At 36.6% G+C, this 24,121-nt stretch overlaps 1 protein-coding gene across 6 annotated transcripts in view; it reads left to right on the forward strand.

Moving 5' to 3' along the window:
• Positions 1–1,265: 1,265 nt before the first annotated feature.
• The window catches only part of LOC134651304 (protein unc-13 homolog 4B), a 60,554-nt gene continuing 37,698 nt past the window's right edge, over positions 1,266–24,121 (forward strand). For 4 of the 6 annotated variants that reach the window (XM_063506344.1, XM_063506345.1, XM_063506348.1 and 1 more), the window contains exon 1: positions 1,266–2,225. In XM_063506344.1, coding sequence (XP_063362414.1) covers positions 1,333–2,225 — 893 coding nt within the window. In that variant the 5' untranslated portion in view covers positions 1,266–1,332. Of the gene's footprint in view, positions 2,226–9,930; positions 10,061–16,564; positions 17,090–24,121 lie in introns of those variants that run through there. The other 2 variants (XM_063506350.1, XM_063506351.1) reach the window with 2 other exon arrangements.

Genomic DNA, 24,121 nt, shown 5'->3' on the forward strand with positions numbered 1-24,121 from the left:
AGTATAATAATCTCCAAAATGAGAATCATTAACGCGAATATACTTTTAAACGCGAACTGTAGAAATATATCTCTATTTGGATAAGTACCTACTTTATTAGGAACTACTTGGCGCGTAGTTCCATCCTTTACTCTTGCTGCTGAGTGCTGACAGTACATGCACGGATACGATCTTACGTTAGACTAGTTTTGCGATTACCAAACACAAGGCTCCTCTTGATATAGTCTCATTAATCCATCCACTAAGTAAAGACAGCTGTTTTACACCCAAGGGCCTCGCACCGTTAATTCGCGGCGCGGTGTAGGCAATTAAACGAAGAGCAATGACCCTCTTTTAGGTACCTCCTATTAGTAAATCCTGCGTGGCAATCTGAATTATTGTGTATCTTATCCGTTAGTTGTATTAATTTAAATTAGACTCTACCTAAATATAGGTAGGTATTCTTAATAATAATTAAGAAGGCGTTTATTCAAGCATTCAAAGAATATATTACCTAAATATATATTATTTAATAGGTACCTATAGGTATAGGTGTTATAAAAATCATTTAAAGAATAAGTCCATTTTAAACTGGGAAGTATAATCCGAAAATAGATACGACAATGTTTTAGTTAATAGCAGATTAAGCATTTAATTTATGGTTTGGCACACTTTTTCCTTTCCTTATAGTCTCTCGCGCGACATTTTAGTCCCGGTCCCCATTTAAGTGTGTTAGGATGATTCACGACAGTTTTATTTAATTCGAAGATAGTAGAAGTCTAATACAAATTCGTCCTTCGAATTTATATTTATTTATATTCAGTAGATGGCACTATAACATCGCCCACACTGTTAAGTTAAATGTACTTCGGTGGACCTTATGCCTTTTGTAATAAGGTCCACCAATGTACAGTTAGGAGCGTTGGTGTTTGTACGGAACTCGGGTTGTTAAAATTTGACGTTTCACAATTCGTTACCATAAAACATAAACACTGTGTTATGTTAGCGCCATCTGTCTTAGCTGTTAAATTAGGGGACAGGATTTTCCTAGACTTCTCTAGTAAAATCAATAAATCTTTGGAAAGAGCCAAAGTAATTACAAAATAGGGCGTAGGTAATATACCTATATCGTATATATGCGTTTATTATTTTAAAACATAAATAATAGCGATTGAATATTAATTTCCAATACTTAATGTCTTTGAACATCATTTACCAATTTTTTTTTTCATTTCAGGTTTAACATAGAAGTACTTGGAAGTAATATAAGTCCTAAGCACACTTACTATGAGAATTTGATACCAAAGAAATTACCAAAACATATTTATAATTCGATATAAATCTGAAATCAAAATGCCAGAGATAGGAGCAATGATGCGGGCGTTAGAGCTGCAGCGATTACTGGAAGACAAAGTGAATGAGTGGCGGGAGAGGTCAACACGGGTCGCCGGGGCGAGCGTGGCCGAGTCTTATCAACAACCGCTCAACTTCAAGCGACACACAAACAGACGCAAAAACAGCGCTGAAATAAACAGAATTATCGCAAAGTACTCGAAGCCCAACAAGCGGACAGTCGAACCGATCGTTGCACCGATAAATAATGTCCAACCGCCGCAACGCCCTGCCAGACAGAAAAAGATTCAATCCAATTTAAAATTATCCAAGAGCGAAGATAACCTCGTGCAAGCGACGATTATGGATCACCCCGACCCCTCAGCCCAATCTAAGTCGCTATTCAACTTCAGCAAATACAACGCCAGAAGCTGCGAAGACGTCACTGCGTTTGTTGACATCGAACGCAACAGAAAAAGCAGGCATTTTGAAGAAAACAGCATTCTCAACGCGAAAGTCGTTACTCCAGAAGCTCCTATACGAATAAAAAGATTACAAAGTATCAGTGAGGATGGATTAGGCACATCCACATCTAATCTTAAGGACAGTGGTATAGAAGTCAGGACATCGAATTTTGCTACTTCGACTCCTATTTCTAGGAGAAGGGCAGTGAGTGAAAATGTAGCCGGCTTCGAGAAGTGTTCCAAAAATTCTAGTGGTGATAGTGCGTTAAGAAAAGGCAGTTCGGAACCAGATATTCTGAGTGTGAGTCCCAGTGAGGAGTCAGTCGGGACAGTGGGTTCTAAAAAGACTTTGAAGAGTCGGTGGAAGCTTCTAAAGCCTCCATTTCGTAAAGGGACGTTGGATTGTTTGATACGTTGGCGAGGAAAAAAACAGCACACTCAGGAAGAGAGGTGAGTCATCATTTATTTTAGATCGTGACGGTCTGCGTCTGCCATTTTTTAGTAGCAGACCATAAATTGCTCCCGTTTAGTTTTAATCTTTAACCACAAGCTAAATGTTCGGCGAAATGGAGATTTCCACACGGAAGCTTCCTTTCATAAACATTGAAATTACTAGGTGATCTTTGTAGGTCAATTATATAGAACATATATTACCGACTTAATGAGTACAAACTTTCTCATTGCGTTCAAGGGGTATGTAAGCAACTTTAAAGATTGGCAACATCTCGATCATTAATGTCATTCAGAGGCTACTTAATACAATTGATAACTGGATCACGTATCATAATGTGCGTGATAATGATAAGTACCTACTCAAGGAGCTAATTTACTAATTTATGTTTATTAGTGATTCTTAGGAAATTAACTAGTGTTTACGGTCTGCCCACGGCATTATCCTCGTTTAGAAGTCGCTAAACTGCTATCTTTTGCTTCCCCATTTTCTACTCTGTTAGGGGATGAGATACTGATAAAAAAATAACGCGTAGGTACTAATTACTATAATAATCAGGTCAAAATAATTATTGACTTGGTAACTACTGAGTTTAGTATCATGTATAAATATTAAATACCTAGTACCTACAAAGATAGGAGAGCAGCTAGCAGGATATAGAAAATGAACTATGAACTGTTTGCAATAGATTAGTCTGTGATCTACATTTTTTATACTTACTCAATAAAATTAGTGAAGTTTTAGTATGTACTTCAAGTATTAACGTAATAATTATACTTTGTGTACCTAAGTACCAAAAAGGGAGAAGGGCTACATATCGGACTTTGGATTCTTTTTTTACGCGCTTCTCTAAAAGTAATTAGGGCAAAATTAGGGTCGATTTCTTGAAAATTTGCTTTTTGCAACGTTTGTTAAGAAAGTACCTAAACTAAATGCACGAGGCGTTCTATGCCAGTTAACCAACATCTTAATATCGTTTAAATTTAGTAGGTGAAGAGGAAGGATGGGCATAAGTCGTCTATTGGAACGTAACCGCTGGTAACGGCACTAACGGCACGTACCGTACCTAAATTGGCTAAATTCATTGCATCTCGTTTACTCGGGTTATTGTATTTTATTTTATTTTATGTAAATTAGTATTTACTGAGAAATAATTAATTACTATAAATTATATCGGATGCTGTCTACTTAGTCATAAAGCATTTTGGCGAGAAAATAGGACGGAAAAGTTTGAACTCATATGTAGTGAATAGTGATTCATTGCAATAATTGAAATATAGTGCGTCAAGCAAATCTTGTCAGTAGCAATGTACTGCAAATTAAAGTAGGGTAACACCATGTAACACTCAAAGAGCAGAATTGCGCTAAGAAAAGCAGCAATGTACATCGTACCAAAACGTGTTTATTTTTCCGCCCTTCATACGTCAGTTCGAGTGAATTATCATAACCTCAAATTTTAGTAATCTTTACCGTCAACGAGCATGATTGTACATTGTAGGCACCTTAGCTTTGCTTGAGGTCATGCATAATCTTGGTATTTAATGGTGACAGCAGAAATTTCTCTTGAAATAGAAACGATTCAGAATGTAAACAATAAGATGATGGCTGTCATTCACGATCCACATTCCACAGATAACACACAGATGACACGCGATTTTGGAATTATTCGAACACAGTGTTGCTAACCCGCGATTTTTCAAATTTGCCGCCTTTTACTACTGACAAGATTTGGTTGATCCAGTATAAATAGGCCCTTTGCCTTTCCTCTGCATACTGGCATAGGGTTCCGTTCTCGCTATTTAAGTCTGTAAAAAATAAATCCGGTGGGCCGGTACTAGTACGGTGGGCAAGTCCAAGAGTTCCATACCTATTGGGTTATATCTTTGATGAATATGAAACAATAAGTTGTACCTATAGGTCCTTCAAACAAAACCTATAGGTCCTACAAATTAAAGAAAACTTTTTCCATACATTTACTATGGAGAAAACGTGAAATTTAATTCAGATTTCACATTTTCTCCATAGTAAATGTATGGAAAAAGTTTTCTTTAATGTGTGGCTTTTTAGTACATTACCGTAAGTTGACCCCTAGGAAACTATTGATACTGGATAGGAACGGAATCGATTGGCATACAAAAATAGCATGTAAAAAATAAAAGTTTTTATTTTCATACAAATTGTATGGGAAAAGTTTTCCGCGATTTGTGGTTTTTCTAGCCGGAAATTTTTTTTTGGTTCCATACAAGCTTTTGATCCTTAATAGGAATGGGATCGATTGGCATCAAAAAAAAAGTTTGTCAAAAATGACCTTTTTCTCGCACCCTGTATGTTTTTTCGAAAATCTGTTAAAGCCAATCTTCATTAATTTGAAATCGAGGGAAGGTCTTCTTAGACCGTTTTCTCGTAGCAACACGGGATCTGGTAGCTGCCCCCACTGACCCAAAAAGAAAATCCACTCTGTATACCTTCATCATGTTTAAGGAATTACTTGGGTCTAGGGTTTGCACGACGGATCCGAAATGTATGGAAAGATCCGCGGATCCGGATCCAGATCCGGATAATTGCATACATTTCGGATCCGGATTGCAAACCCTATTAGATTGCTTGTTAGCTTAATCAAAAACAGTACCTACATAATAAATCCCCAGATGGGAAATGAGTTCAATGATTGCCTCGCCACTGACGGCTACGGAACCCTGAAATCCGTTCTGCATCAGTGCCGCTAGCGCCCCCATCTCCAACACATAAAATTACATTGCAGTGACTCATGATTCATTGTTCCAAATGGCTTCCCCTTTGCCCGGACAATGGCTGTTTACATGGCGCTGACGTTCGACGGTTCGCGTGTAGATGGCGTTGCCAGTTCTATTTTTAGCTTCGACACGGGCTTCCGACACGTCGGAAGGGATAGGCCCAAGCGATATCTTGACATTCAAATCATTCTGCCATTTTTCGCGGGGGGGAACGTGCACACAGTCGCACTTCTCACACACTTACATACAAAATCCAATCTGTAATGACGACACAAATACATAGAAAATGACACACGTCAAAGACAAATCTTGCAAACCTCAATCTCTTTTTGTGTACGGACGAGTCACAAGTGTGACAACACGCACACTAACACATTTACGTCGAGAATTTTATTGTATTCTGAGAGATGAGAAGTCGGATTTGTCGCTCGACCGATCCGCAATTTGTACTGGGCGAGCAAAATCGATAAATCCAGCAATTACATGAGACTAAAATATAATAATTGTGTTTAAATGTAATTAAACGTATGACATGTAAAAAAAATATTACATGTGAAATGTAATACCTTCTTTTTGTAAATTTGATGTCCTCGACCTCTTTTTACAACAAATAACCGAGCAATTAGGCATTTTTTCTGCTGCTGTGTTCTCTCGCGCGTCTGGACCGAGGTCTAGTTAAAAATCCGAGCGCAACTAGTTTTATTACCCGCGCTAGATCAGTTGATCTTGTACCTAGGCAGAGGGGAAATAGTGCGAATGCCGCATCCCTTCCGTGTTGATCGAAGATTTTTAGGGTTCCGTAGCCAAATGGCAAAAAACGGAACCCTTATGGATTCGTCATGTCTGTCTGTCTGTCTGTCTGTCCGTCCGTATGTCACAGCCACTTTTTTCCGAAACTATAAGAACTATACTGTTGAAACTTGGTAAGTAGATGTATTATGTGAACCGCATTAAGGTTTTCACACAAAAATAGAAAAAAAACAATAAATTTTGGAGGTTCCCCATACTTAGAACTGAAACTCAAAAATTGTTTTTTCATCAAACCACACCAAACGTGTGGGGTTTATGGATAGGTCTTCAAAAATGATATTGAGGTTTCTAATATCATTTTTTTCTAAACTGAATAGTTTGCGCGAGAGACACTTCCAAAGCGCTAAAATGTGTCCCCCCCCCCCCTCCCCTGTAACTTCTAAAATAAGAGAATGATAAAACTAAAAAAAATATATGATGTACATTACCATGCAAACTTCCACCGAAAATTGGTTTGGACGAGATCTAGTAAGTAGTTTTTTTTAATACGTCATAAATCCCCTAAATACGGAACCCTTCATGGGCGAGTCCGACTCGCACTTGGCCGCTTTTTTAATTAATTGACCGATATATTGGTTCCATAAAAGGTTAGCGCTCCACTTGCTTACATTTTGGCATAGGTACACTTAAGAAAAGTGAAATGGTGTCAATGAGGATAATATTTGAAAAATATCCTGATATATCATGATAAGTATATATAATAATGTCCTGGCCTCCCTTAAAATACAACCTGTTTTCTTCTGTCTGTCATCATGTCATGCGTGTGTGGGGTGAGCACTAGAATAGATATAAATAATTAATAAGTTTTTACAATTTCCTACAAGATTCAGTTTTTTTTTTCAAAATTTCCCCCATTATGGGGGTTCTCGAGATCTATATATGTTTTGTCAAAGTCAAATAATAATTGAGGGTAGAAAATATTATTAACGGATTTCATTTTATAGATAATAAAAACCGGCCAAGTGCGAGTCGGACTCGCGCACGGAGGGTTCCGCACCATCAACAAAAAAAGAGCAAAACAAGCAGAAAACCGGTCACCCATCCAAGTACTGACCCCGCCCGACGTTGCTTAACTTCGGTCAAAAATGACGTTTGTTGTATGGGAGCCCCACTTAAATCTTTATTTTATTCTGTTTTTAGTATTTGTTGTTATAGCGGCAACAGAAATACATCATCTGTGAAAATTTCAACTGTCTAGCTATCACGGTTCGTGAGATACAGCCTGGTGACAGACGGACGGACGGACGGACGGACGGACGGACGGACGGCCGGACGGACAGCGGAGTCTTAGTAATAGGGTCCCGTTTTTACCCTTTGGGTACGGAACCCTAAAAATCAACGAAAGCCCGAGTTCGGTAGTGGTCTGTAGAACATTATATTAGTTTAACGCAATACAATTACCTGTATAATGTTTGTGGGTCGTTAAACATAGACAAAATAAAAAGGAGTCCTTGACTTGGTCATCAGTATAATCAGTGGGTATAATATAATGTGTCTGCTTAACGATACGTCATGCCAAGAAACACGCAAACTCGTTCCCCGAAAAATAAGAGCAAACATGACTAAGATGGTATTACATACTGTAAATACCTCATGGCCCTCATGCTTAGGTATAAGAACATCGTTATATCTTCATCTTCACATGATTCATTATTATTGATTATTACAGTTTAGGATCATTTTTAGCGCCTTCACCTCTAGCCTCGTCCTGCCCGTCATACTCAGTTTAGTTTAGGCCATTAAAAAACCAAATTATTTGGAAAATAAAGTTGATTTTCCTTTGTTTCACGTTTTGAGATAAAAAAAAAAATAATGTAACCTCAACCTATCCAGGCTTTTCATTCATAACTTGCTAAAAATGGAATACAGCCTTTAGGAATCACAAAGGGCAGGACGAGGCTATAGATAAGAATATTTAACTTATTAACAAGCGCTGGGTAACGAATATTTATCACTTATGGACGTCAGAGGTATTTAGGTTTTGATTTGACCATCTTGCCCCTGAAGAAATCTAATCCTGGATCAGATTTCACTGAAAAATTAGTAGGAATTTCTAAATTGGCCCGTATATCTCACACGTCCGATTACCCAATTGTTACCTACTTAACTAACAACTCTCAGCATACATCTCAGGGTTATGTTACGCTAAAAGTAACAGGAAAGAGTTCACAGAAAAATAAATGTTTTACAAAGGCTCCGACGCCGACGACTCGCCTGGTCGTTTTCGTTTTTGTATGTAGGTATGTTGCGTTTTATCGCGATGCCTTGATGATAAGCAACTTGTTTGCTGATTATAGTGACATGCGGGGCTTGTTTGCTCTTGTGTAGCCTTGCTTTATTGCTCTGGGCTAAATTAGCTGGACACTGATCATGCGAGCTGGGATTGACTAGTTTGATACAATTTGAATTGGAAGATTTAACAATTTGGCGGCCTTAATCTTACGGTTACAAGTTCGAAACACATTATCCGTCGGATTAAGAAAATGAGTACAAATCATTGTTAGATGTAAATAGGGTTTGCACGACGGATCCGAAATGTATGGGAAGATCCGCGGATCCGGATCCAGATCCGGATAATTGCATACATTTCGGATCCGGATGCAAACCCTAGATGTAAATTATAGCATCTACGATTGACAACGACATCAACGTGCACCAAACTAACAAAATCCAGAATCTACTTCACGACTTTTTACCACCAACCAACGGACCAACATACCTACGAGTAGAGGCTGTAAGTGGTTGGTAGATTCCACGGGTAGTAAGATATTACTCATATCTTAATCTGACACGCTCGAGAAACTACAAAAAACCCCTCTTGGGCTCCCCTACCATGTCCAAGTTATTGGATTGTAGATAAGAGAAAGATCCACGTGATCAGTAAACTAAGTTGGCTTTCTATCTTCTTCTGCATGAAGAGCTGTGCTAAGCCCTAAACCTCCAATCCCATAGATGGTTCGGTACGACGAAACAAATACTTTCTTTTTATTTGTTTTATAACTGATTTTTTCCTCGATGTCCCTCTACCTCTCATTGAACGGCGTTGCCTTTTCCAAGAAAATGTTATGATGTCGTCTGTGGGATCGGATAAAACGCTGACATACTTCATGTTCTCTTTTCTAAATTGATCAATAGCTGTCTCTTGCTCCTATTAAGCACTTCCTCAATCGTCATCCTGCAGCGCACTATGCACTATTGTGTAGATAATGAATGTGTGTGTGTGTGTGTGTGTGTGTGTGTCTAAGACCGGAGTTAGCTTAGCCCGAGATAATGCTCGCCTTTCAAGATTATTACTACGATTATTATGACAGGCTTTTGTCACTGCTCAAACAACATAATAAATAGCTTAAATTTTTTGTTCTAATGTAGAGTAATTACGAATGATTTAGTCATCATGTATGAAATGTAGAGCTAAATGTGTAAGGGTTCCGAAGGTATGGTTAAAAGTTAAAACGTAATTACTTAAGACTCGAAAATTTTGAATAAATTCCGACTAAGGTGGCAGTTTAGGTAGGTAAGTACATCTTTTCGGCGGTTTTTTTTCGCTAGACCAAATAAGGATCGTGGACTCGAATGTCCATTTCCCCAATTTGCCAATCCCTTTACGTCCAAATCCCCGAATGTCCAGTCCCTGTACGTCTAATTCCCCAAACGTCCAATCCCTTTACGTCCAATGCCCCGAATGTAGCTATAGTAATTAAGTAATTATGTCTAACATCGAATCGCCTTGTTGACTGATGGGTTTTAATAATTTCCAAGGAACCTTAGAAGGCGAGTAAACCTCCCGCAAACAATACTGAGAAGTTGAGTGCCGCCGTCAGTCTGTAACCTTCGCCGCTATGTGAAGCCTGAAAATTCGCATGGATCCGTTAAAAAGCTCTCAATTTAAAAAATAAGTGCCTACTTTAAAGTTCGTGATTGGATTGTCACAGTATTCAAAAGAAGACCTGATATAAAATATTGACGTGATTTGGTTAATTGAATAATATTTTTGTGGTCCGGTAAATTAGGATATTTAGTTTAGTTCAGTGGTAAACTTAACACGTAATATAATATTTGATTCATTGTCATTTGGTTCATTTAAAGTTCGATCGTTATACAGTGAGTACTGAAAGGGAAATATTTAGTGGACTGGTAATTAATTAAAAATATTTAGTGCAATCATCTGTAAACATGAGTTTAGAAGTGAATTTACAAAAGCCGAAGCATGACGATCCCTGGAGGTTTGTGTTCAGAAAACTGCGAGATGCGGATATTGTCAGCAAAAGGAAGTAAGTTATTTTTTTAACACTTTGCATGTTGTATTTGTGTACATGCCATGGAAAACTCGTTTAATGAAAAATATTGGGTAAAATTTTAAGCACGCCATGCAGACGTTCGATATCCAGCGCTAGATACTATAGTAGGTACATAGGTACACTAAGAAAGTGCATTTAGTATGTTAAGGAAACACTTGTGCAAGAGGAACACTTGTAGGGAATTCTCATACTGTTCCTCTTGTCCTGTCTTGAGCAAAATAAACTATGTTCCTCTAACCTAACATGGCCTTAGATTTATAGATAACCCACCTCATTACACATGCAAAGTTTGTTAACCACATACTGTGGTTACTTAATTAAGTATATTAATATCTGCATTTTCTACTGAATGAAAATCAGTTATCTTTAATGTCTCCGTGATGAATAGTGATGATTAGTAATTAACTATCACCTTCCGTCAGAGACAAAGCAAACAAACTTTATATACAATTTAAAGTGTACCGAGAATCAACATCCGTTGAGATACTTTTGGGAGTAAAAAATAACTCTTAAATTTAAAGATAATAAAAAAAAACCTCTGGAAATCTATATTAGTAGTTAACAAGATATTATAGTTACTACAATTTAGTATAGATTCTGCACCTATCTATCGTGTAACGGTATGGTAAAGATAAATTTAGAATAATTAAACTTATTAATAAGCTGAGGTACGGCTCACCTAACATTTCAACTTCCTATATATATTTCAATTATGATGAAAAGCGAATAGTTGTTACGATAATTACGGATTGAAATTCTTAATTATCAGAGAGAGAGATCTCGTATTACCTACTCTATTTTAGTCATATGATGGTCGTACATAATTTCACTAGTTATGGTGGTAACTCAAGGCGTTCCATAAATAAAGAAAAACAATTTCAACATCATCATTTTTAGTGTCTCTTTCTAGAATCAGGTAACCACATATACACTTAAAGAGATCGTAAATTATTGATTTTGACACCTAGATTCAAAGAAAAGTTTGATTTTCGATGAAATATTTTTTTTTTTTTTTTTTTTTTTTTATTGGGAAACAAACAGCTTTCAATCTTACACAATATGAATTAATATTAATAAAACACAAGCCAAAACAGTTTCCACTAGTAAATTAAAGCAGATATGCTCAAAGGGAAGTACTTAATAGAATACAAAAAATACAAAACGTATTATCCAAAGCAATCAAGCAAACTGAAAGTTATTGAACTACATTATTGTTTCATTTTAACTACTGTATTATTTTAACTAAACTTGTTAGTTAAATCGAGAAGAAAAGAGAAAGAAAGGAAAAATAAATAAATAGATGTACATTCTATGCTAATGTTAGTTTGTTAGGTACATCGTTATAATTATTACTAAGTTAGGGTTTATTTTATTTTTTTATTGAAGTGAGAAATTTACCCAGCTTCATATTGAACACATCAAAATTTGAATATTTAGAGTTATACATTGAGCATGATCTAGCAAGATATGAGTTTTTGAAGTACCTAGTACGACAGAATGGAATGGCAAATAAAGCTTTTGATCTAGTTCGGGAATTAGGACATCTATATGAAATATTGCTAATAAGATATTGCGACTCGATTAGATGGTTTAATAATTTAAACAGAAAAATTTGATCTTTTTGCTCCCTGCGCAGCTGGAGACTTACCATGTTATCACCATTAAACAATTTAAACCTATATTTCATCCATTTAATAAATTTATTCTGAATTTTTTCGATGGCATTAATGTGCACCGAATATTGAGGACTCCAAACGACCGATGCGAATTCTAAATGCGACCTGACAAAGGCATTATAAAGTAAAATAACGGTTCGAGGATCACTAAAATTTTTACTTTGCCGGAAAATAAAACCTAACATTCTATATGCCTTAGACGTAATTTTGTCAATATGAGAAGTGAGCTGGATTTCGCTGTCTATGTAAACACCAAGATCTCTTACTTCGGTAACCCTATTCAGTTTTTTGTTCTTAATCTGGTAATCAAAAAGAATTGGGTTACGCTTGCGAGAGAATGAAATAGAGCAACACTTTTCGATATTGAGGTCAAGACAGTTTTTGGCGCAGTAAAGATCTAACCTTTTTAAATCATCCTGTAAAAGTATGCAATCATCAATAGATTTAACCAAAGTAAAAATTTTTGTATCGTCGGCAAAAAGTAAAATTTTAGAATGGTGAAAGCATTTAACTACGTCATTAATGAACATGTTAAACAGCAAGGGACCCAAGTGGGACCCCTGCGGGACACCGGACAAAACAGGGACAAAAGAGGAGGTATATCCTTTGACAGATACAGCCTGGGAACGATCTCGGAGGTAAGATGTTAACCATCTTAATAAATCGCCATGTATTCCGAAAGTCTTCAACTTGGCAATAAGGATAATATGCGAAATTTTATCGAAGGCCTTAGAATAATCAGTGTAAATGGCATCAACCTGAAACCCTTTATCCATGGCCTTCAAAGAAAAATCTAAAAATTCAGTGAGATTGGACTCAACCGAACGCTTATTTATAAAACCGTGTTGATTAGGAGTAAGCATGGGTCTTATTGCATTAAACATTTTATCATATACTATTTTCTCGAATAATTTAGGGATAGTGGACAGTTTTGATATACCGCGATAGTTTTTTATGTTGTGTTTGTCACCGTTTTTATGTATAGGGACCACTAAAGAGCGCTTCCAAACGATTGGCATAATTCCTGATCTAAAAGACAGTGAAAATAGCACTGATAAAGGAAAAGCTAAGGTTTTACTACAATTTTTAAGAAAAACTGGGTGTATACCATCAGGGCCACCGCCTTTAGATTCCGATAGTGCTTTGAGATACCTTTCAACCAAATCTGGATGAAACTCAATGATATTAATTACATTTAATGTCGATTCGGATTTAGTGGGCGAGGATGAATCATTAGTTAATAAATCATAAGTAAATACCGATTGGAAAAACGAGTTAAAAAGATTGGCAATTGTTTGACCGTCGTTACCTACACTGTTGTCAAAGAAGAGAGAATCAGGAATATTGCCGTTTCCCCTTTTAGATTTCACAAATGACCAGAATGATTTGGAATTCTTTTTTATATTGTTTTCAGTTCGTGATATAAAAAGGCTATAACAAGACACTTCCATCGATTTTATTGCAGAACGTAGGTCGGAAAAGGTATTATAGTCTGAAGTTCTGCCATAAATTTTCCATTTTTTGTGAACTTTGTTTTTTTTCTTTATTAATTTTATCAAATGACGAGAGTACCAGACTGGGTACTTATCGGTATTATAAATAATTTTAGAAGGAACGTATTGTTCTATAATTAAATTAATTTTCAAATAAAAATAATTTATGGCATCATCAATACTAGTCATATTTATGAGTGGCTCCCAATTAATTTGATTTATTTTGGAATTTATAAGCTCATAATCCGCGGCAAAAAAACGACGTGCAACTCGCGGTGCTTGTTTTAAGGGGCGTTCCTTCGAGGTAACCTCTGCAATAATACAGAAAACGGGGTGGTGGGTGTCAATAGGAACCAGTGGGTCAGTGGGCGATAGTTTACATTGACAGTTCGAGAGAGCTAAGTCTAGCTGGCGTCCATTTTTATTAGGTATATGGTTAAATTGTCCCCAATTAGTTAAGTGGATAAATGAGGAAAGCTGATGGATAAGTGGGTTAAAATTAGGGTTAGTGATTCTATAATTAAAATTATAATCGGTACAGTCGAATGGGGCCCAAACTGCTTCACCTAAATTAAAGTCGCCCAAAACTAAGTATAAATCGTCCGGGTAGTCATTATAAAGTTGTAAGATAAAATCAAAAAATATCGATTGTGATTCCTGTTGATGTTTGCTTTGCGGAAAATAGCAAAACTCGAACTCGCGGTTTTTAACCGAAACCGACCTCGGTTTTGCATCGGTTAAAAACCGACGGTTAAGACGAGACAGGAGCCGAGATTTAAATATATTAGGTAAATATACCCGTCTACGGAAGCGGCTCCTAAAACTAGTGCGATAAGGACAAGGCGAAAAATCCTGCGTAAAAATCTCAAAAATCGAGGTTTCGTACTCGACTGTTTCCTCCTCCAAAACTTAACCAATCGTAACCAAATTTATAAATCTAAATGATTATGAAATTATCTGTGTCGGACCGTTTTGCTATTTTGGCTAATTGATATCAGTTTTGAATACCACGCCTCTCATTGCGGCATAGTCAATTAGGCCATTTTGGCCATTTTTGAAGGGCTCTAGCGCCTTAAAAAATAAAAATATCAAAAAAAGCAAAATGGTCCGACACAGATATTGACAATATTAGTCTGTGTTGAAAAAATCATTGCTCTAGCTTCAAAACCCACGGAGGAAACAGTCGAGTACGTTTGTATGGAGAAATGACCACTCCTGTTGCCTCTTAAACTCGATACTCGGTTTTTTCATTACTCGGTTGCATAAGTTGCATTCCCTAGTAGGTATCTACCGTACCTACATACTTACTGCAAAAAGTTCGCTACCTCACGACTTGACTGTGATATTCGAAGTACATTGTATTGTAGAGACCTTGTAGACAATGCTGGATAAACAAAAAATAATAGGAAGCAAGCACAATGAACTCGGACTAACCAACTCGGGTCGCACTATTTAGATTTATAAATTTATGGATAGCGTGCAACGATATAATTTCGTTGGTAGCGTGGTAAGATGATATAATATGAGTTTATGTGTAAGAGTGTTAGTTAACTTATAAGAAAAATATGATTTGATTACTATAAGTGTATTTGTTAATTGAAAATATAATAGTTTTAACGAAAAATGTGATTTAATTGACGGACATAAGTTTATCTTTGTATACCTTCATATATAGCAAAAATTACTCTCACTTCTACTCAAAGTTAAAACGCAGTAATTCAGCATTTTTCTTTTGATTGACATGCCAAGATACGAGTTTTTTAAACGGTGAAACGATTGCAAGTTCAATAAACTAAGTCACGTAAACAGCAGCAGCATTGCCATAAAAAGTGTGAAAAAGCCCAAACAAAGCGTCATAGCCTTGAATTGAGTAAGTAACTCTATAGTATCACTAGTACGTCTAGACAACCTTGACGTTTAACTCTTTACATCATACCAGTAACCACCAAGTAGTAACCACCATTATTGTGCTGTGAGCAGTGCGCAACTGGCTGAATCACTGGCCATTTGCTTAATTAAAAAAAATAACTGACGCTTATAGTAGTTGCCGCCATTTACCTTTATACAGGATGACCTTAGCCATGGACAAACCCTGAAATCTCACGTAGGGTTACTTCTCAGGATCGACTGATACCATTTATAAAAAATTGTCAATTATTAGGGAATATTTCTTTTGTCTATTGTTAGCCCAACCGTCCCTATAGTTCCCCCATTTGACGGTTCGCTAATTATACTTAATTGCAATAACAAATTATAAGTAAATAGGCGGGATCAATGTCCAAATGCCCTTAATATATTTGTCACATCATTAGATAATGTACAAATGCCCTTAATATATTTGTCACATCATTAGTTAGGGCTCATTAACTCATTGTCATATTGTTAGCGTTGCCCATTAGGTACATGTCCACAAAGGAGTGTTCAATTGACGACCTTACGACGTTGTGATAAGGTTCACGATAGGGTAACTGTGTCGTTGATGGAACGTCAACATCAAGTCCTTTATGGCGTGGGTAAATACGTGAAGTTATGTTCTGAATAGCAATAGCAAATGCTTATTTGTGTCGGCGCAGTAGCTCTTTAAGAATATGTAAACGACTAAAGGCACACTTACTGTAACAAAGACTTAATACACACGAATTAACGTATGGCAGTATTTCTGATGAACGGTTAGTCATCGTCTCGTCATAAATAAAGAGGTAAATTCGAGTTGTTCTAATGACATCTCGTGACATCGCCTTTGACAAAAGTGTATAATATACCGAACTAAGTATGTAAGCAACGCAGTTCTCGCTAAACTCTTAAGTATGCGTTCTTATTGAATTTTTTCATAAAAATGTCGAGTTGGTTAAGTATGTGACAAATTTGGTGGTGACATTATCATAGGATTAGCAATATTAACATCTATAAAAAAAACGTCGAATTGTGCGAATATTGTGGTTAAAAACTGTACCAAATAACGAAGGAAATGCATATATTAGGTGTGTTAATGAGCTCCAAATGAGCTCACATTGTTTACATAGGTAGTGATTGTTATCAACGCGGTCTTCATAATGGATGCGGATTCGGTCTGGTGTGCGAACGGGTCATCGCTATATAGGTGCGTAATGCTGTCTCGCTCACACACCGGAGCGGCGTGCACCCGCACACCGCTCCGGCAATCGTGAAAAATAATAAAGGAAATGCATATTTAATTAGGCGTGTTAATGAGCTCGCATTGTTTATATAGCGAATGTCATTAAAAGCACGTGAGTTATTCCATGGCGTGTAGTCGGTGCGCTGGCGTGACCGACGCGAAACGCCCCGCCGGATCAACAGCCGAGTCTTTGGATTACGTCAGTATTAATACCAAACGCAGACGCGTAGCTGCCAAACACCAAAACAAACCGGTCGTTTCTATTCTTTTAATCGCGCTGTTTTGGCTTGAAAGTGTACCGCAAACTGCAACGCCTACATACATAATTGTTAGTTGCCAGTGTCAGTGACCTTTTATGAAGACGGGCGATCAGTTGAATCAGTGTTTAGTTATCTCAAGTCGCGAGACGACGGTTCCGCGGTCAAGATTCCCGTGAAGTTAGTGCCGTTTGCGTCATTGCGTGGAAGAATCTATGACTCGATCTTATTTCAGTGACTCACTATATATCTGCATATAGTTATGGTAACAGTCTGACAGTGCCGGTAAAGTTTGGTGTTATTATTAGTACACTGTAACTGATTATTGTTTAGTTCTGTAAAAACTATTTATACACAATGGATGAAGAATCGATGTGGAAAGGCTTTTATGAGAAATTGCAGCAGCAGAAATCAATAGAAGAACAAGTGCATGAAAGCAAGTAAGTTGTCGTAATATAGAATAACAAATACAAATTATACAAATAATTTATTGAGAAAAGTATAGTACAGTGGTTGCTCTTAACAAAAGATATGCAGGATAACTTTTGCGCAAAGTAGATTTTGGCCTATTATTGAGGGTAATCTGTAAAATAATTTACAATAGGTATTCCTACTCCTAGTCGTGATATTCTAATTATTATACCTACTTAGCAAACTACTAACGTGAATATAGGTACCTACATAACGCCTCTCTCTTACACCGTTGCTGTGCATACAATTGAAAAAAACAATCTTTTGGCTTCTACATACGTCACCGATAATCGCAATTTGCATTAGGGCTGTCGTAATATAGAATAACAAATACAAATTATACAAATAATTTATTGAGAAAAGTATAGTACAGTGGTTGCTCTTAACAAAAGATATGCAGGATAATTTTTGCGCAAAGTAGATTTTGGCCTATTATTGAGGGTAATCTGTAAAATAATTTACAATAGGTATTCCTACTCCTAGTCGTGATATTCTAATTATTATACCTACTTAGCAAACTACTAACGTGAATATAGGTACCTACATAACGCCTCTCTCTTACACCGTTGCTGTGCATACAATTAAAAAAAAAACAATCTTTTGGCTTCTACATACGTCACCGATAATCGCAATTTGCATTACGGCTGTCGTAATATAGAATAACAAATACAAATTATACAAATAATTTATTGAGAAAAGTATAGTACATTGGTTGCTCTTAACAAAAGATATGCAGGATAATTTTTGCGCAAAGTAGATTTTGGCCTATTATTGAGGGTAATCTGTAAAATAATTTACAATAGGTATTCCTACTCCTAGTCGTGATATTCTAATTATTATACCTACTTAGCAAACTACTAACGTGAATATAGGTACCTACATAACGCCTCTCTCTTACACCGTTGCTGTGCAATGTGCATACAATTTAAAAAAACAATCTTTTGGCTTCTACATACGTCACCGATAATCGCAATTTGCATTACGGCTGTCGTAATATAGAATAACAAATACAAATTATACAAATAATTTATTGAGAAAAGTATAGTACAGTGGTTGCTCTTAACAAAAGATATGCAGGATAATTTTTGCGCAAAGTAGATTTTGGCCTATTATTGAGGGTAATCTGTAAAATAATTTACAATAGGTATTCCTACTCCTAGTCGTGATATTCTAATTATTATACCTACTTAGCAAACTACTAACGTGAATATAGGTACCTACATAACGCCTCTCTCTTACACCGTTGCTGTGCATACAATTTAAAAAAACAATCTTTTGGCTTCTACATACGTCACCGATAATCGGAATTTGCATTACGGCATTTGATCGATAAATTGAATTCGTTTCCTATACTTAGCCGGCAATCATCATCTACAATCGTATGCCATTTGTTGTATTCCACGTCTGTCGAAGCTTTTAGAAATATCTTGACCATTCGTTTCGCATTTAGGTTCGAACCTACCTACAGTTTTTCTTATCACTATTTACAATACGAAGACGCCTTTACCTACAGAAAATGATTAGGTTCCACAGATGTTTATAGGATAGTTGCAATGACATGACAACAGTCATAACTCGATTGATGCAAATCTGTCCATTTAACTCCATGTTAACATACTCCCAAAACACTGAGGGCCTACCGCGAACCACGTTGGACGTGTTGCAACTTGCATCCCTGTCACACTTACGTACGAATTTACAAGTACGACAGAGATGCAACACGTCGAACGTGGTTCGCGGTAGGCCCTCTGTTTTCCTCACTATTATGGCCACCAGTATCAGTAGTATCATGGTTAGGTACCAGTGGCGAGGCACCGTTAAAACTCGGTTTCTACCGGCTTGATTATTATAGTCGAACACACTAAGGGAAAGTTATCCAAATAAGATCTATAGACTTACGAATATGTTTATTTTCGACCCGTATCTTTTACTCATCTCAATGGTGCGATTTTGTATTTGCAAGGAATTGTATGTAAGTATTAGCACAGACTACATATATACAGACGCTGCTATCCCATACATTCAAATGTGACCGCCTAAAAGCGCACCATTACCAGATGGCGTCACTGAAAAAGCACTGTTGCCTATCATGGATACAAGATGGCGCTGTGTCACATCCAAATCATAGAATTCCTAACGACATCTATACGTCTTCATTGAAAGTTAGTAGACATATGTCGTTGCCAACGATTAGAAGTAATCAACAGATGTCGCTTTATAGCGTATTGAATAAATCATGAATCTAGTTTAAAACTGGATCAAGCATGAGGGGTGGAATGAAATGACCGAACAGGATAGTCTTATGTATCTTTCAGTATGAGTAAAGAGAGTTCGGGCACTTAAGGAGTACAGGGAGGGAAGGGAGAGGCAGGGTACAGAGAAATAGCGTAGCCAAACGGTATAACCATAAAGTAATTTCGGAAAACGATACTGTGGTGATGATAATATTTATATATTATAAGAATGCTACATAAGTCTTGCCGAAACTATTTAAACCGGCTGAAAATAAATACCTGTCATAATAATTTTGCGCATGCTACCATTGGTGCATGGCAAAAGGATTAGACATTACTACTGGCGTAAGTCCGTCTATATGCCACCATGCCACTGGTACTTGAGCGTTTCTTTATATTTTTTTAATCCAATTGCTCAAAAAGTTTAGTTTTTGTAGCTGCAAATCGTGCGTAAAGTTTGATTTTTTTACACTAGTGCTAAAAAGTAATCTGATTGATACATTTTAAATAAATGAGTATTATGCGAGACCCGCTTATAAATGACCCACCTGAACAACGCGCGATTGGGCATAAAGGAGTATTATTCGAGACCCAATAGTATTACTTGAACAGCGCGCGACAGAATGAAGCTGACGTTCGTACAATACACTTTATACACTTAATATAAATGTAATTAATTAGATATATATCAATATAATGAAATAACAAAAGATTCATGTTTTTTTACATATAGCTGGTCAACCAAATCTTGTCAGTAAAATAAAGGCGCGAAATTCAAATTTTCTATGGGACGATATCCTTTCGCGCCTACATTTTTCAAATTTGCCGCCTTTTTCTACTGTCAAGATCTGGTTGACCATGTATAATTATATGTTCTGAAAATTAATTTTATTAATTTTAATAATACAATTTCTCTTCAATTGGCATAATGCTGACAACAGTGACAACAGAATCCACATTGAAAAAAATGGCAATTAAAAGTAAAACTTTTTTTATTCCCTTCCCGCCTTTTTTATTCAACATTTAAAGTGATTTATGTTTGTAAGTAATTGCCAAGAAAGCATAAGTTATTAAATAAAAATGAGTGATTCAGACGATTTTGGAGTTAATTTAACGCCACCAGATATCAAAGCAAAGGCATCCGTTGTAAGTGACAGGGCTATAACCGCGAAAATCGAATTTTGCAAATTGCGGGCATTTTTCTCTGTCACTCTAATTACGCCTGCATTGGAGTAAAAGAGAAAGATCCCCGCAATTTGCGAATTTCGGTTTTGGCGGTAGCCCCTCAGTATATTTCCGGAAAAATCGAAAGCTCGGTACTCGTGCAAAATGACATACTTCTCGCACTTATATCGAAAACTACTATTTTTTGCCATTTTTTATATTGTGATCTTTTTTGCCACTTTTGTGTTATTTGTACTCAAATTCACGAGCTCTTTCGATCCTAATGAGATAAAATACCTCAATTCATGCTCAATTCACTCTTATCGTGCCTTCTAAAAATTTACGATACAAGTTGCATTGCAATAACTATAAAAAAGTAACTGATTTGACTAGTACGAAAATACCCTATTGTAACAATACGATGCGACGTTGTCGAGTTAAACTGGACTCGCTTCGCAGTAACTCATAGCAGTTTGGCAACGTCGCGTCGTGCTTTTATTTTTAAGCAACAGATTTGTACATGATTTGTACCATCTTAGTACCTATACATACAAAGATATGTTTTCATAACGTTCCTTTTCAACTTCTCCCATGGCAAAACCCGTACCTATCAAACCTGAAATTATTATACAAAAGCATTTAATGTTTGTTTTAATAAACTTTTTCTGTTATAATTAGAATAAATATATCTAATTTTGCGTATATTGACCAGGCAGGTGTTTGTATCACTAATTATGTGACCTATAAGTATAGACAGACAACAGCGTGCACAGAAACGTCAAAAACGGCATCAAGTAATGATTATTGCTATTTTAAAATTAGTCCCCTACTTCAGGGTAATGTTATACGCCTGTTCCTTAAAAAAGCTGAGGGCCTACCGCGAACCACGTTCGACGTGTTGCCTCCCTGTCACACTTACGTACGAATTTACAAGTGCGACAGAGAGGCAACACGTCGAACGTGGTTTGCGGTAGGCCCTCAGAAATGGACACTGAGGCATAATTATCATTATTTTGGAATTTAAGTACTATATAATATTATTTGTAGTCTTTTGGAATATCATATTTTATTTGAACTAATAATATTGTATAATAATAAATCATAAAAGCTCTATTTAGGGACAAGAAAGAACTTTCAACGGCAACACTAAAAATAAACTGTCAAATAGTCAAGTCGCCACAAAGCGGCACCGCGTTTGTTGGTTGCCTTTGCTTTGTTTCTGTTTATACAAACTTATTAATTTCATATTATAGCTTCATTTGAACTATAGTACAAGTACGTGAATAGAATACCTAGACGTGTCTTGCTTGGTGCAGTTGCGTAGGTATGCTAAAAGGAAAGTTGGAAGACCGATGTGGCGCTTTAAAGACTGTGCTAAGCGTGACATGTGCCCAAAATGTGGGAGGTCGTGCCGCTCACGCATCGGCCTCCACAATCACCAAACCCGTTGTCTAAACAGCAATGCATAAATCGTCTGCAATAGACGAAAAGACCTGTGATGATGACGTGAATTGCCGATGTAGTAACGGAACACTACTAATGGTAAAACCTACATATTAATCTGACAGTGTCTACTGTTTGCCAATAAATGATAAAATTGATAAAAAATTAACACTTCAGGTAAGTTTGTTTTGAATACAAAGGTTAATTAAATAATTTATCACCACACCAACTGGTAAAGGCCCCCTTGATTGTTCAAATACTAATGAGAAAATTGCATTTATGATTTATCCCACATGTGGGGCAAAGTAATCAGATCTAAATTTTGAGTTTCCTTATGTTAGCTGGTAGAATTTACTTTTAAATGATGATTTTGAATTATAAATTCTTTATAATGTTCATGTGGATTTGATTTTTTTGGTATTTTATAGTTGGTATTTTCCCTGCATTGGCATGGTGATAAATTCTGTGTTTCATTAGGTGGCAATGTTTGTTTAACCCTCGTGCCTTGAATTCTCACAACGCTCAAGATTCCACTTCTCGAACCACTCGCTACGCTCATAGTTCAAATCTTCTGCTTGCCCTGGAATCAACATTAGCATGAGCGGTTAAACAACTGCTTTGCCCCCTTGCCCACTAATAACTATTGTCAAGTTTTATTTTAACCCCCCATGCTAATATTGATACCCGAGCAAGCAAAAGATTCCAAAGTATTTAGAGTTAGAGCAAGAAAGAAGAAAGGTACGTCATAATTTCAAAGATGTTTGACATTTAAAATAACACATGTACTGCGCAGGCGATCAATATCGCTGCATACTTTTCTTGGTCTAAATCTATACAATGGTTAGTGTTTGCAAACAGACTCCAATGTGAAGGCAATGTGTATTAAACTTTATTGTGATATTATTACATTTTATATATAAAAAATATGTTTCTGATTTCAGGACCCAGCCTCTAGCCACTAGAAGTTACAATGTATGCAACAAGAGAGTGAAGATGAAATAGTCAATGCATCTCTGTACAGTCGCCATCAGATATATCGGAACGGCCAAGGTGTTCACAATATCTGAACACGCACTCTAACGCCCTGACAATAGAGGCGTGTTCAGATATTTGTGAGCGCCTTGGCCGCTCCGATATATCTGATGGCGACTGTACCACAAGTAAAATATTTTGAGTGGAAGATGGTTGAGATTGATTCCTGTTTCAACGGACAGACACATGCTATGAAGATTCTCTTAAAAATAATAAAATACAATTAATAAATTCAATGTTTAACATGATAGTGACTTTATTTTGTCTACCCACTAACAACCAATTTGTTCAATGCTGGCGGGCAATGGCGGTAAACTTAAATATTTGATGTGGTATGAAGCTAAATGTTTTGAACATAATGGCAAGCCACTAAAAAGTTTTAATCCTAGATTAGCCATTAAACTGTGGCTGCCAGTCTGATTTGTTAATTGTTATATAAGTACAGTCAGCGTCATATAGTAGGTAGCATCCAAAGTATTCAAATAGTTCGGTACACCATATTATTTGTATGGCGTACTGAACTATTTGAATACTTTGGATGCGACCTACTATACGACGCTGACTGTACTTAATTTAAATATATATAAATTGTATATTATTTCTACGGCCTCCTAGCTAGTCAGTAGTGACAGTGACCCTGCTCTGCTATGTGCTATGAAGTAGGAGGTCCTCGGTTCAAATCCTCATAGGACATTTATTTGTTTTTTAATTGTGTGTGTATATATTAATGGTCTATATCTATTCCCATCTGTCCACACCTCTTGTATGGCGGCGGGGACAAATGGGCCACCACCATGGGACACCATATTAATACACTTTTAGGGGGATCCGAACCTAGGACTTCCAGCTTTGATATGATCATAAAATATAAGATATGTATGTATTTACATTTACACATTGTATTATTGCTCTCATACATATAGGGATATTTTTTTAAATGTCGGATGTCTCTTCTCTTTTGAGCATGAATAGAAGCAGGGGATAACTGACAGAACGGGATAGTCTTATGTATCTTTCAGTAGGAGTAGCAGCGAAAGCGCTATTATTGTTTGTCCTTGTCACAGTCTCACATCTTGTTTTATTCCCCACCGTAAATTGACCACCGTGATTGGTCGAATTCATTTGTTG

The sequence above is a fragment of the Cydia amplana genome, chromosome 10, assembly GCF_948474715.1.
Source record: "Cydia amplana chromosome 10, ilCydAmpl1.1, whole genome shotgun sequence".
In the NCBI taxonomy this organism is placed as follows: Eukaryota; Metazoa; Arthropoda; class Insecta; order Lepidoptera; family Tortricidae; genus Cydia; species Cydia amplana.